The sequence below is a fragment of the Nomascus leucogenys genome, chromosome 6 (assembly GCF_006542625.1).
Source record: "Nomascus leucogenys isolate Asia chromosome 6, Asia_NLE_v1, whole genome shotgun sequence".
In the NCBI taxonomy this organism is placed as follows: domain Eukaryota; kingdom Metazoa; phylum Chordata; class Mammalia; order Primates; family Hylobatidae; genus Nomascus; species Nomascus leucogenys.
The window spans coordinates 68518209-68532161 of record NC_044386.1 but is presented as its reverse complement, the minus strand read 5'-3'; the positions used below and the strand labels follow the sequence as shown (position 1 = coordinate 68532161).

The following is a 13953-nucleotide window of genomic DNA, read 5'->3' as shown; positions in this document are numbered from 1 at the left end:
AACCAGCTTCAATAAGAGCCTAGTGTGGAAAAAAAAAAAGACACGTAAGAAAAAAGGCATGGATATTACGGAGTTTGCAACCCCGCCAAGTGGTGCCATTAAAATTATATTCAATTCTTCTCAGAAAATGAAATTCATTAAGAAAAAGTACCACAGTTTTGACAAATAACACTATATAAGGACATTCTGAGAAGGGAGGAATGAAAAAGACATAAGGATAAATGCATCATCTCCATCTGAGTGTGGCAACAGGATATGATTTACAGAAGAAAAATTAAATCATCATGATTCTTAGAGCTGAATTGCAGCTGATGTAAAAATAATCCTGAGTCACAACGCATGTGACTTCTCAGGCATACAGAACACAATTGCTTAAAACTTTGTAAGTGATAAGACTCCTAATAGAGAATTAGGTTTCTTGCAAAACACTCTGCATAAGCTGTGCTATAGAAGTACAGAAGTATCTTTTCTCAGTTACATTTGTTATATGATATCCTGTGCTCAGATACTCTGATACTTCAGGTATCGCTTCATTCCACACCCTTTTCTTTGGGCTATCTCATTCATTCCTATGACTTGAACTGCTACCTTAAGAGTCTCATCTAGCTCTCTCCCATAAGCCCAGCATCTCTACCTGCGTGTCTCATATGTACAAAGTTAACATGTCTAAAATTGACCTCACTGTCTTCCATCTCAAATCTAGTCTTCCTTATCAGTATCCAACCAGTTATTCAAGCAAGGAAAAGGAGTTATCCTATTCTCCTCTGTTTCATTTTGTACATCCAATTTATTATCCTGTCCTGTAATGCCTAAAACAGCCCTTTACTGTTTACAATTATGTCTTTTCCTTATTTTTACTGCCATTGCTTTGTTTGTTTTAGAGACAGCGTCTTGCTCTCTTGCTACGGCTGGAGTACGGTAGTGTAACCATAGTTCACTGTAGCCTTGAACTCCTGGGCTCAAGCAATCCTCCCACCTCAGCCTCCCAAGTAGCTGAGACTACAGGTGCCATCACTTCCAACTAATTTTTGTAGAGATGGGGTCTCACTTTGTTGCCCAGGCTGGTTTCAAACTCCTGGCCTCAAGTGATCCTCCTACCTCGGCTTTGCCATTGCTTTTGCTCAAGTTCTTCATTAGTCTGTTACTTGTCCAACCTTTTTTTATATTACTGTTAGTTATAACATATTTCTCAGCCATAACAAAAAGCAAAGTGATATACCCCCTGCAAAATAACTGCACAAACCAAAACAATACAAACAAATCCAACATGATCATGTCACTCCTGTACACATTATTTTTCAATATTATCTGTTGCCTGTCAGACAAAGTTCAGATTCTTTAGCAAGTCATATGGTGACTCTTATCTCCTTTTTGGTCTTGTGTTCTTCTCATATGCCTTGTGATCTAGCCACACCAAGTTGCTTGCCATTTCCCAAACACATCATGTCTGTCATCCTTCTGAGACTTGCAGTGTTTTCCTCTGCCTGGAATGCCCATTGTAGCCTGTCTGCTGAGGATTTCTAATCCTCAATTTCCTCACCTGTACAGCAGGGCGGTAACAGTACTCACTTCAAAGGACTGTCATGGTGACTAAGTAAAAAGGTGATTTGTTCCCCATGGTATTTAGCAGCTAGAAGCACTCAGTAAATATTAACATTATCATTGCCATCATTATTATTTTGCTTTTTCAAGTCTGAACAAAAATATCTTCTTTGCTGAAAGTCTTACCTAAAAGTGTTGGGCATTCTTCCTCTCTGATTCTATATGCCTAATTATAGTACCACATTACACCAACTCCAAAATTGATAGAATTTTCACATTTTAGAGCCTCTGATATTGGGGTACATCTTAAGAGTCTACATGCTGTGGCTTATGGCAGCAATTTTTCTTTCTTAGTAGTACATGTAATAACGGTATTTCTTACAATAAATAGCATATTAGATGAAATACTATACTTAAACTGTATGATGGTTGTCATAGAAATTTGATTATCTATGGTGAATAGTGCCTATTTCTGGCAAATGGAAAATCCTACATTTTCTATCAATCAGTGAAATAGCTACGCAATAAAGGAACTACTATTTGGAACTCCAAACAGTAGCGAGGAGATACTCCATTTGCATATACTGCAATTTGGCAAAAACCCAGCCCCTACATCACAGCATACTGCTGTGAACTATAATGTATTTCTTAACCACAGACCCTAAACCATACATTTCAGAACCGTAGAGGTAATAGCTTGATCAAGTAGCATGCTGTCACCTCCTTCGGTTAAGTAGCCCCACTTGAGAGCCAAACAAGGGCCAGGCCCAGAGTGGGCAGGGGGCTAGCTTGTGAAACTCTGCATTCCAGTAACTTAGGATTCAAGCTGAGAAGGCAGAGCGACAATGAGAAGACACTGTAGGAATGAGCTGAGGAAAGCCTATGGAACATGCCTCTAGACTAGCACTTTCTGATAGAAATAGAATGTGAACCACTAATATAATTTAGATTTTCTAGTAGCCACACTCAAAAGGTAGAAGAAATATAATTTAGCTGATATATTTTGTCAGGTTATTAACATTTATTAACTTACCTATAATGAGTATTAATCATTTTATTTAACATATCTAAAAGGTTATCACTTTACCATGCAATCAGTATAAAAAAATCAACAATAAAATATTTGACATGTTTTTTCTGCTGAGTCTTCAAAACCCCGTGTGTGTTTTACCCTTATAAAACATCTCAGTTTGGATTAGCCACATTTCAGCTGCTCAAAAGCCACATGTGGCTAGTGCTTGCCACATCGAACAGCACAATTCTAGACTGTTTTTCTGACAAAATAAGTTAAGTAATGAAATAATCCTAACAAGCTATTTCAACAGTAGACTTTTCTACCATACGGTATTGGGAATGTTTAAGATTCCTACAATAGCATATATATTTTTATATTCTTAAATTTTTAAATAGAATGGTAATGTTTCCTTCAAATTCAATGTGTGTCTTATTTTGGCTGGTTTTGTTTTAAGCATGATTTGATGTTATTCCTAATGTCACTTTTACCTCATCTGTTGGTTAAAAAGGAGCTGATTGGCCGGGCGCGGTGGCTCACGCCTGTAATCCCAGCACTTTGGGAGGCCGAGGCGGGTGGATCGCCTGAGGTCAGGAGTTCGAGACCAGCCTGGCCAACATAGTGAAACCCCGTCTCTACTAAAAATACAAAAAATTGGCCGGGCGTGGTGTTGGGCACCTGTAATCCCAGCTACTTGGGAAGCTGAGGCAGGAGAATCGCTTGAACACCAGGAGGTGGAGGTTGCAGTGAGCCGAGATCACACTACCGCACTCCAGCCTGGGCAATGAGAGTGAAACACCACCTCAAAAAAAAAAAAAAAAAAAAAAAAAGAGCTCTTTGTATTCAATTATAGATCTTTCCCACTAAGATACTAAGATATTCCTTGGGACAGGGTGTAGGAGTATACAATTAATCTTAGTACTCTTGGTCTCTATCATAGAGCCTAACATATAGCAGGCTCAGAATAAATCTTTGAATACACATTAAAAGGTGAACTAAGCTAGAGAGTATTGGCTATCAATCTGGGTTCCACATTGGAATTACCTGGAGAGTGAAAAAAAAAAAAGAAAGAAAGAAAATCTGATGCCTGGCCCCACCCTGAGAAATGCTGCTGATGGGTCTAGAGTTGGGCCTGGGTATCAAGATTTTTAAAAATCTCCTAAGTGATTCTAGTATCCAAGAGAGTTGAGAACCACTGTTCTAGGACTTTCTTAGAACAGCTTACTATGGCCATACCCTTACTTCCCTGACATAAGATCCAGTTTCCCTCATATAAATTCCCTTTCTCTGAATAGACCAGAATTGTCTTGGGAGCCCTAGTAGAGAAGAGGCTAACACATTATCCCAAATGGAGACTTGCAAATTGCTTTTCCCAGGTGCCAAAGAAGATTCTCAAGGTTTTAAATCTATTCATATTTATGTTTTTTCAACAAAAAGAATAAAATTCACAATATAAGCTAGCTGCTTTGCAGAGGCAGGATTCTAAGGGCATTACAGCATGCAGGTAAATAGTACCCTGACATACACATGGCAAAATTTTCTAGAAATAGAATAACAATTAAAAATAAAGATGGAATCCAAGTACACATGAGCCTCATTTCAAGTTAATTCTACATATGTAAAAAGCAGACACTATTAACTGGGGTCAGCAAAGGGAAGTATTTCATGCTTTTCTTCAGGCTACTTAGGTTATATTTACACAGTATAATTATACAGCAATGCATTTTTTGATAAGTCACTTATAAAACCCATCTCCTATGACTAGTCGCATAGCACACAAGTATTGGTATCTTTGCTCTCAAGATGGTACTTTGTCTGACGGCATTTCTTCCATCATATATGAGGTTCTGTAATGGCTGAGAGAGAAATCTGACTTCTACTTCAATACAGACAACCTTTCATCATGGAGAAGGGAGCAATGGTCTCTGCACCAAGGGAGCAGCAGCTGGAATGGAGTTCCTCTGACTCATAGACTGAGAATTTCCCTGCCGATTCTCAAGCTGGTTTGGCCACACTTTATGCATTCACCCTGCTTAACAGTCTTTTGTTGATGGTGTGGTAACAAGTGGCCTTACTCAGTAACAGAAAAAGCATGTTGAGATATCCCCAAAGGCTCCTGTGTGTGTTTCCTCTAGCTTCCCAGCAGGGAAAAAAGCTGCCTTCAACAACCCCACACTTATTTTTGTTTTACATCTTAAGTTAAATTTGAGAAATTAGAATAGGAATTATCTAAAAGACGTGATACTTCCCTGTTCACTAACCCTGATCAACAGAAGTTCCCTACTCATGTCAAAACTGTGAAGGAAGGAAATGTTCAGATTTCAAAGAAAGTGTGGAGTCTCATGCATATCAGCATATCACTTCCACTGACTAACCCCCAGAGGGCTGATAGGTAGCAAGTGATTGATGGGTGACATCCACTTGGCCCTAATTTTCCTATCTGAAAAGGAATGGAAAATATAACACAAGTTTCCAAGTTGCTACACTCATAAAACCAGGAGGGTGATCACCATCCACCTACCACAAATGTGAAATGCATGACTGCATCTGCCTTACATGTATGTCGTTTGTCAGTGAACATGGGCTGAGGAATTCCTTGAGCTCCATGAAGAGACAAAAAAGTTTGTCCTCTGAGAACTTACAAAAGCCAGGGTAACATTCAAGAATTTAAAATATTAAAATGGATTTGAAAGGTGATATGAAAGCTACAGTACAACTTTATCTACCGTAGGTATGTAACCACCATGGAAAGATGGGCTAATGAAATCACCAGAGCTGCCTGTGGTCAGCCAGGATGCAAGGGGCCGTGGCCCTCAGAGAAAGATTCATGGAATGAAGGATGTTTAAGGGCCACGTGTATGTGCGGCTGACAAAGCTTCCTACCTTTTTGGAAGAACTCCTCTAGTTTGTCCTTGAAAGGCTGGAGATACTCCTTTGGGGACTCCTGGCACACCACCACCATCTGTTTCTCACTTGCTGTGAAGAGAAATTTAGAATTAGACTTACTCGGGAACACAGATTTGCTGAGCTCCTGCTATGGGCCAGGCACTGTGCTATGCACTTGGCTATCAATTGTGCACACTCCTTGTCAATTACCGTTGGTCCAAATTCCAGGGTTGGGGGGCGGGGGGAACAAAACCCAGAAATAATAAACAAACAAAAATAATTAGTTCATTCTACACCACTCTTGAGGAATAAGGCAATGTATAATCCTTCCATTTTTCTTCTAGAGATCCAGAAAAGTCTCTGACCTGGGATAGGTAAAGTATTCTGCTTGTGTTCTCCCAAAGATACAGAGAGACAAAAACTACTTGAGGATTAGTCTCATGAAATTAAGGGCCTCAGCCCTCCTCAGATTCATACTCCAAAAGTAGAGCTTGAAAAATATATTGCAGAAATTCTCAGGCATCCAAGTTGTCTAGAACTACCAACCTAGTGATTGGCCAGGGTGACACACGCATCCCAACATGAGAACTAAGACCAGGTTGGGGAGGACCCTGTCAGTTCTTCATGCTTCCCGTTCACGTATCCTTCCCTTTAATCCTCTACTAACACATGGGAAGTAATTTTATATAATTTACTTCAGATAGACTATCTAAAATTTGTAATAGAGTACTTTTTGATAATCAAGTCTGAGATGACTTGACTTTTTAAAAATGACCTACCTTATTGGATAGTTACGATTTGTCTACATGGAAACCACAGTAATTCATAGTTCACCATCACAAAAGGCAATTAACCCAGGCAAGAGGCATCTCCCCAAGGTTCCTATGTGTTTGTGCCAGTTACAGCATGCACTAGGAAAAGAAAGGCTTCGTTTCTACAAAGCTAGAGCTGAGTCATAATCACTTTTATCTGTTGACCATGGCTGGAAATAAGATATGTTCTTGTCCGAAAGCCTATTACTAAAGCACTGGATTTCACCATAAAGATATCATGCCACCTGGTTCACAAAATAGAGAAACATATACTACAGATCTTGGAGGAATTTATAAACACACAGGTAAGGTATTTTGGAAGAAGGAGGTTGGGAAGGAGATCTTTATTTACATTGGGAAATTCCTAACCAATAATTTGGCATATTTAAAACTAGCATCTCAGAACGTATACTGCAGGCAAAGCAATAAACATGTCAGTTCAGAAATACAGAAAATGCAAAAGACACCACTTAGATGTTCTCTGAAATTAGTTATCTGACACTTTTCATTTGCAATATTGACAATTAGATTGCAGAAATCCTAGACAACCCTGGGGACTATAAAATGGTGCTGAAGGCCGGGCACGGTGGCTCACGCCTGTAATCCCTGCACTTTGGGAGGCCGAGGCGGATGGATCACGATGTCAGCAGATCGAGACCATCCTGGCTAACATGGTGAAACCCCGTCTCTACTAAAAATACAAAACAAAATTAGCCGGGTGTGGTGGTGGGCGCCTGTAGTCCCAGCTACTCAGGAGGCTAAGACAGGAGAATGGCGTGAACCCAGGAGGCAGAGCTTGCAGTGAGCCGAGATCGTGCCACTGCACTCCAGCCTGGGCAACAGAGCAAGACTCCGTCTCAAAAAAAAAAAAAAAAAGGTGCTGAAAATGAAAGTACAATTTGAGTGAACCCTTTGTCATTTTCTGAGTCAAGGTCAGAATCACCTACATTTTCAGAGGTATCTAGGGATTTCTCATGATACAGGGATGCTAGGTCACAGGACAGGCATACCTAAATTCAGGCTCTATCTGTTGACATTGTTTCTTAAAGAGTTTTTATAGAGCTATCTAGAATATCTGCTATTAGCTATTCTGACAACCATTCCAAGGCTATCTAGGAAATCCTGTCCATTGGGATGCAAAGACTAATTTTTTAAATGACTTACCTTATTGAAAAAATACAAATCTTACCTTGAAACAACTAGAACAAATTCTATAAATCCAGGCAAATAATCATTTAAAACATTCATTTTTTCCACATTTTTTTCCTTTCTTTGTAAGCCTTTTTGTCCTCTCTACAGTAACTACTTTATAACTTCTCTGCTATTATGAGATTACCCTTCACCTCTTTGGAAATAGATGGATCTGTGGCCAAATGGTAAGTATGTCCTTCCCACTACCATTCTTTTCTCAAAATAGGACACTTTGCGCTAGAGTGGTATCCAAGGAGTGAGAGTAGATAGAGCTGGGATATATTCTGCAGGTGTAACAAATAGGTCTTGCTGATTCAGTCAAGGTAGGGTTGAAGCAGATGGAAGGGTAAAGGGGTGGGCAATGGGTTGCTGGAAGTGCCATTTGCTGAGATAGAGAATAGTGGGGAAGCATCTTGTTGGATTATGTTTTTTTAAGAGGCAGAGGAGATCAAGAGTTAAATTTGAAGCTTAAGTTTTCTCTAGTCTCTATGAATTATAAGGCAATCTTGTCCCCTGAAAACAAAGGGAGAAAGGTACAAAAGAAGATAAAACTATTAATGGGCTCCCATCAGGAATTCAATTAAATTCAAACTTCGGGGCCTTGGATTTAAGGCCTTTTCCATTATGGCATATTTCAGCTCTATTTCCCACATGCATTTGACTAACCAAACCAAAGCTGTTCAATGTTTTCCAATTATATTATTCGGCATTCCCAGTTCCATGTCTTCATTCAAGTGATTCTCTGCTCTGCTCTCATGCCATACATTCTTTCAACAATATCTGACAAAGTCCTGTTCATCCTAAAAAGCTTATCTGAGATGCCAACATTGCTGTAAAGTGTTTTTCAATCCAATGTTTTTGCACCTTTCAAACATCTCTATTACCTTCTGCATACTGTTTATGTTTTACCTTTAATTATACGTATTTATGTAAAAGTCCATAAATTAATCTCTGAGAAGTCATCATGCCGGATTCATTTACTTCTCCCCAAACTTCTCTAGAGAGCTCCATGTATCTGGCCAAAGCATCAGATTTCCTTATCTTGGCTGAATGTCGTGGTTCACACCTGTAATCCCAGTGCTTTGGGAGGCCTTGGTGGGAGGATCACTTGAGGCCAGGAGTTCAAGAACAGTCTGGCAACACAGTGAGACCCTGTCTCTCAAAAAAAATTTCTAAGTTAGCTAGGCATGATGGTGGATGCCTGTAGACCCAGCTACATGGGAGGCTGATCTGGGAGGGTTGTTTCTGCCCAGGAGTTTGAGGCTGCAGTGTCATACCATTGTACTCTGGCCTGGGTGATAGAGTGAGACAGACAGACAAGAAAGGAAAGAAAGAATGAAAGAACGAAAGGAGGAAAGAAAGGCAAAGGCAAAGGCAAGGCAAGGCAGGAGGGAGGAAGGAAGGAAGGAAAGAAGGGAGAGAGAGAGTAAGAAAGAAAGAGACAAAGAAAGAGAGAAAGAAAAAGAGGGAGGAAGGAAGGAAAAGGAAAAAAGGAAAGGAAGGCAGGAAGGACGGAAGGAAAGAAGGAAGACAGAAAGATAGGTAGGGAGGAAGGAAGGAAGGGGAAAGGAAAGGAAGAAAAGAAAGAAAGGAAAGAAAGGAAGAAAGGGAAAAGTAGACGAAGAAAAAAGGTTTCTTCATCTTAACTAGATTCTCACGTGTAGGAAAGTTTAAATAAAATCAGCAATGTTGGCCTGGCACAGTGGCTCATGCCTCTGATACTAGCACTTTGGGAGGCCAAGGCAGGTGGATCACTTGAGCCTAGGAATTTGAGACAAGCTTGGCCAAAGTGGTGAAACCCTGTTTCTACAAAAAATACAAATATTGGCTGGGCAGGGGGGTGTGCACCTGTGGTCCCACGTATTCAGAAGGCAGAGGTGAGAGGATCACCTGAACCCAGGGAAGTCGACACTGCAATATGTCAATGACCACACCTCTGCACTCCAGCCTAGTCTCACGGGGTGAGACCCTGTCTAAAAAATATAGATACATACATATTAGCAATGTTGACCCAGACTCCAAGTGGGCTTTCCAGAGATGCAATGTGACTTGCTTGTCTACTCGTTCCCCTGCACCAAGGGGTCACCGTCTCTGTACTCCTCAAACACGGTGAGGTGTCCCAAGATGATCTCAAAGGGTTGAGTGTATTTTAAAGACCCCCAGAAATGTCCACCACCTCATCCCATGAATCATAAGCAAGGTAACAAAGATGATTATCCTGATTGGGTAGTTCTGAAGGTAGGCAAAGACATCTGCTTTAAGGAATTAGCATTTCTCAATAAACATTTGTGGCCACATAAACTTTCCTGATTATTTCCAGCTATGATTCTGAGAATACAGTTAAAGAAAAGCTAGAATTTCCCACAATATAAATTGGGAAGAGTTCCTTAAATTATTTGGTTAACCCTCTACGATATTCAAATTCCAACAATTTCATTTATATAGAATTGTTTTTCATGAACGTAGGATAAAACATGCCTGCAATTTACTAATAGGATATAATCAAACGCCTGACAATAATTCCTTCAAGGTTACTTCTCCCTGGTGAAAGCAAAGCTGAAGGCAGAGCTTGTTTCCCCAATTACAAAAGCAATACTTTCTCTTTTGCCTGAATTCACAGGGTTGATCACTGCAGCTCTCCCCTTGTGCTAGATGTGGTGACAGAGCCCATGTGGTGCCCATCAAATTGCTCCAATTTTATGAGGCCATATCATGGGGGTGGTAAAGAGCTTGTGCTTGGATTGAGACCCACTAGGGCTCAGGTGGGCTGTGGCTTGTTTTTCTCAACTGCAAAATGGGGACCCCCTGCAACACAGGCATGATATGATATTTAAGATAATACATACATAGTGATTTGCAGAATGCCTGGCACTGACAAGCAGGCTCATAAATATTATTTGTTATTTTTATGTTTTACTAAAATTGGTTGGGAAACATGTCAAAGTCAGAACAGCAAGAGAGTCATGGCTGGGGATTATTTGCTACAGATGCTGGGCACTGTATTTACGGAAATATGCCACAGTGCAAATCTCCTGTTTAGAACATAGGGATAATGATTTTCATTCCCGTGCTGAAGTTCCACCACCTATTGTGAGAATTCACTGAAGAATGCAGGCAAAGTCTTGGGGAAAGACGAAGCAAAATGGGAAACAATTCCCCTAGGCCTCTGAGCTTCGCGGTTTTGAAATTAGAAACTGAAACCAGTACAAACAAGAGCAGCTCCACTGCTGTGCTCCAAGGCCCTCTCTGCAGCCCCACGGGCTGGGATTCCCACGTGGCCTGTAAGAATTAAACTTCCCCACACGATCAAAGGAGAGGGCTGCCCTCCGACGGTCCCCACAGAGCCATGCGCCCCGGAGGCCAGGCAGCTTGCCTGCTCCAATTTATTGACTTGGCTTATCCGAGATGCTTTCTAGCAGACAAATGGGAGACCTGAAGGCTAATTAATGATGACAACGGAGACTGGCAGTGCATAAAGGAGAGAGGTCATGGACAGATCCACAAATGTCCTTCACTGTCCAGCCAGAAGACTCGCATATGATATTGCTAGACCACCAAGGTTGCCTCAGGCATGGGCTGTGCCAGGAGCTCCAGTTAAAAGCCAAAGTCACCCCAGGTTCTCTTTCTGTTATTTTTCTCTTTATACAATTTTTGGCAATTAAAAATATATTAATTCCCAAAGTTACTTACTACTAAGTGATCACTGAGAGACAGAGATGAAACATTAAAAACCAATCATAGTGAAATAACTGAGACTACATTGAGAATATTTTCACTTACAGGTTAAACACTTGTGGAGTATTTCAGTGAAAGGAAAGATACGGCCTTGACTATTTTAATATTTCAGATATTAGGCTGTTAAGGTCAGAATTATCTGTTTTTTGTTTTTCACCCCTAAGAACAAGGGAATAAAGCTTATTAAGCCACTTAAAAAGCTTAGGTAGGTTAGAAAAATGTAGCAGTAAGACCCAGATATAATTCATCAAAATCAAATACGTTTAATTGCTTTGTAAATCAAATGTATGTGGGCAATTGGTATGAAGATATGAAACTTGTTTCTTTTTGTATGAGCTGAAGGACCTGTGGGCTTAGTTAAGTCAGAATACAGTTTTAGAGGAAAGGAAAGGTTTATCAGGCTATCTGCTTTTCTAATCTAGAGTTCTCTCTTCTTCCCTGTCTGGTTACTTAAGTCTTACCCCCACCCTTCCACAGTCCTGTGCCAGTTCTGCCTCTTCCTCATTTTTACAAGATTCATGTCCTTTTCACAAGCTCCCTGCTCAAAGGACCACCACAGAAAATGGTTGCAGCAACACATGGAATTTTTTTACTAAAGCAAATTTTTGTATTATATCAATGGGGCTTAGATGAGAGACACAAACTGAAGCCAGAGATCAAAAGCCTAGAATGCTTGGTTAAGGAGTTTATCATACAGGAATCCATTCAATAAATACATCATCAGTTCGGCTGGGCACGGTGGCTCATGCCTGTAATCTCAGCACTTTGGGAGGCTGAGGTGGCTGGATCATGAGGTCAGGAGATTGAGACCATTCTGGCTAACACGGTGAAACCCCATCTCTACTAAAAATACAAAAAATTAGCTGGGCGTGGTGGCAGGCACCTGTAGTCCCAGCTACTCAGGAGGCTGAGGCAGGAGAATGGCGTGAACCTGGGAGGCGGAGCTTGCAGTGAGCCGAGATCGTGCCATTGCACTCCAGCCTGGGTGACAGAGCGAGACTCCATCTCAAAAAAAAATAAAAATAAAAATAAAAAAATAAAAAAATAAACACATCAATTCAATACATATCTATTGAGCACCTACTATGTGCCATAAATTGTACCAGATATTGGGGTTCCATCAGTGAAAGAAACAGACTAAATTCTCTGCCCTCAGACATTATAGTGAATGGGTCACCAACTAAGATTTCTTAATGGGTATGGCATGTAGGAATTATTGTTTCTAGTAACTTGAACTGCAGGCAAACCTATGAGTTATTTCCTTCCATGTTCATCTTTTCTACTTTAATCCCTTTAGTAAGAACAGGACCGTCTAGTGCGCTTCCTGGTGCTTTTCACACGTTCAACAGTGGCAGTGGTGGGGTGGGAGGAGGTGGTTAGAAAGAGTGAATGTCCTTTTAGCTTCCTGCCCCCAAATACACTTTTATCAAAACAAATGTAAAAACAAATTCAGAACTCAGAATCTCCATATTAGGGTAACTTGCACAATTTTCTTCTCATGGCATTGGCCTTAAACTAAGGAATTACATGAAATGCAATGTAATAAAATACTAAAATTAGAACAGCAATATTTTATTTCAGCTAGTGGCAATGCAGGGACTTCTATGAAAGGGGAAAATCATACTTAAAATTAATAAAATATTAGATATTTTTTCATTTGCTTATTAAAGCATGGCACAAATGAGAAGGTACTACTTTGTGGCTATCTACTGTACACACTTTTTTATAAGGCCATATACAAAAGGCCACACAAAGGGAGATTTCAAGTTGATTTAAGCCAAAAACAAATGATAGAAGTCTGCAATAAAAAGTACCTATTTCATGTTCTTGAGGTCTGATGCTACATAGCAGGAGTATTTTAAATCTTGGCAGGTTTAAGAGCAACCAGTGGTATTACTGGAAATCACAGGGTGAGGATAGCTGGGAGAGGGCAAAGGGAAAATCTATTCAAGGAGACACCGACATAGGTTAGATTTTGAAGGGGACTGCTAGACCCATTTTCTACTAAATAGCCCTTCAAAGCCCACATTTCTCAGCTCAAATCAGACAACTGTGCATTAATGACCCATGTGTGGAAAATCTATATGTAACCAAAGGTGTTTTCCTTCTTTAACCTTGGTTTGGGGATTCACCTGACGTCATATCCAAATTTTTCCTCTTAATGACCCTATTCATCCAAAGGCAAGACACTATATTTAAAGTGGTCAAAAAACTCCGAATTCCCAGTTGTCCATGCAAGTTAAAACACAAGCTTTAGACACATGGAACCCAGGTCAAAATATTATCTCAGAATAATGTAGCTACATACATGGACTTAGACAAACAAGTGCCTTTTTATATCTACACATACACAGTGTCTGTGCCTCAAAAGCTAATTAGAACATTATACTTAGTGAATAGAGCTCTGGTATATTCCAAGAAATAGAAACAATCCAAATGCCCATCCATCATCTGATAAATGGATAAATAAAATATACTTTATACACAGAATGAAATATTTGGCCATTAAAACAAATGAAATACAAGTACATACTACTACATAGATGAACGTTGAAAACATTATGCTAAGAAAAGCCAATCACAAGGGACCACACATCCTATGATTCTACTTCCATGAAATGTCCCAGCAGGCAAATCTATAGAGACAAAGTGGATTAGTAGTGGCTGAGGACTAGGAGAGAAAGAGAGAGAGAGAGGTGACAGCTAAGGGGGTAAGGGAGAAAGTTTTCTTTTTGGAGTAATGAAATTTTAAAAAATTGATTGTGTCAATGGTTG

At 40.1% G+C, this 13953-nt stretch overlaps 1 protein-coding gene across 2 annotated transcripts in view; it reads right to left on the bottom strand.

Annotated features, from left to right (window-relative positions):
* Positions 1-13953, bottom strand: part of FMN1 (formin 1) — a 429632-nt gene that overhangs the window by 88600 nt on the left and 327079 nt on the right. For both annotated transcript variants that reach the window (XM_030814363.1, XM_030814364.1), the window contains one exon: positions 5438-5530. In XM_030814363.1, the coding sequence (XP_030670223.1) occupies positions 5438-5530 (93 nt within the window). The remainder of the gene's footprint in view (positions 1-5437; positions 5531-13953) is intronic.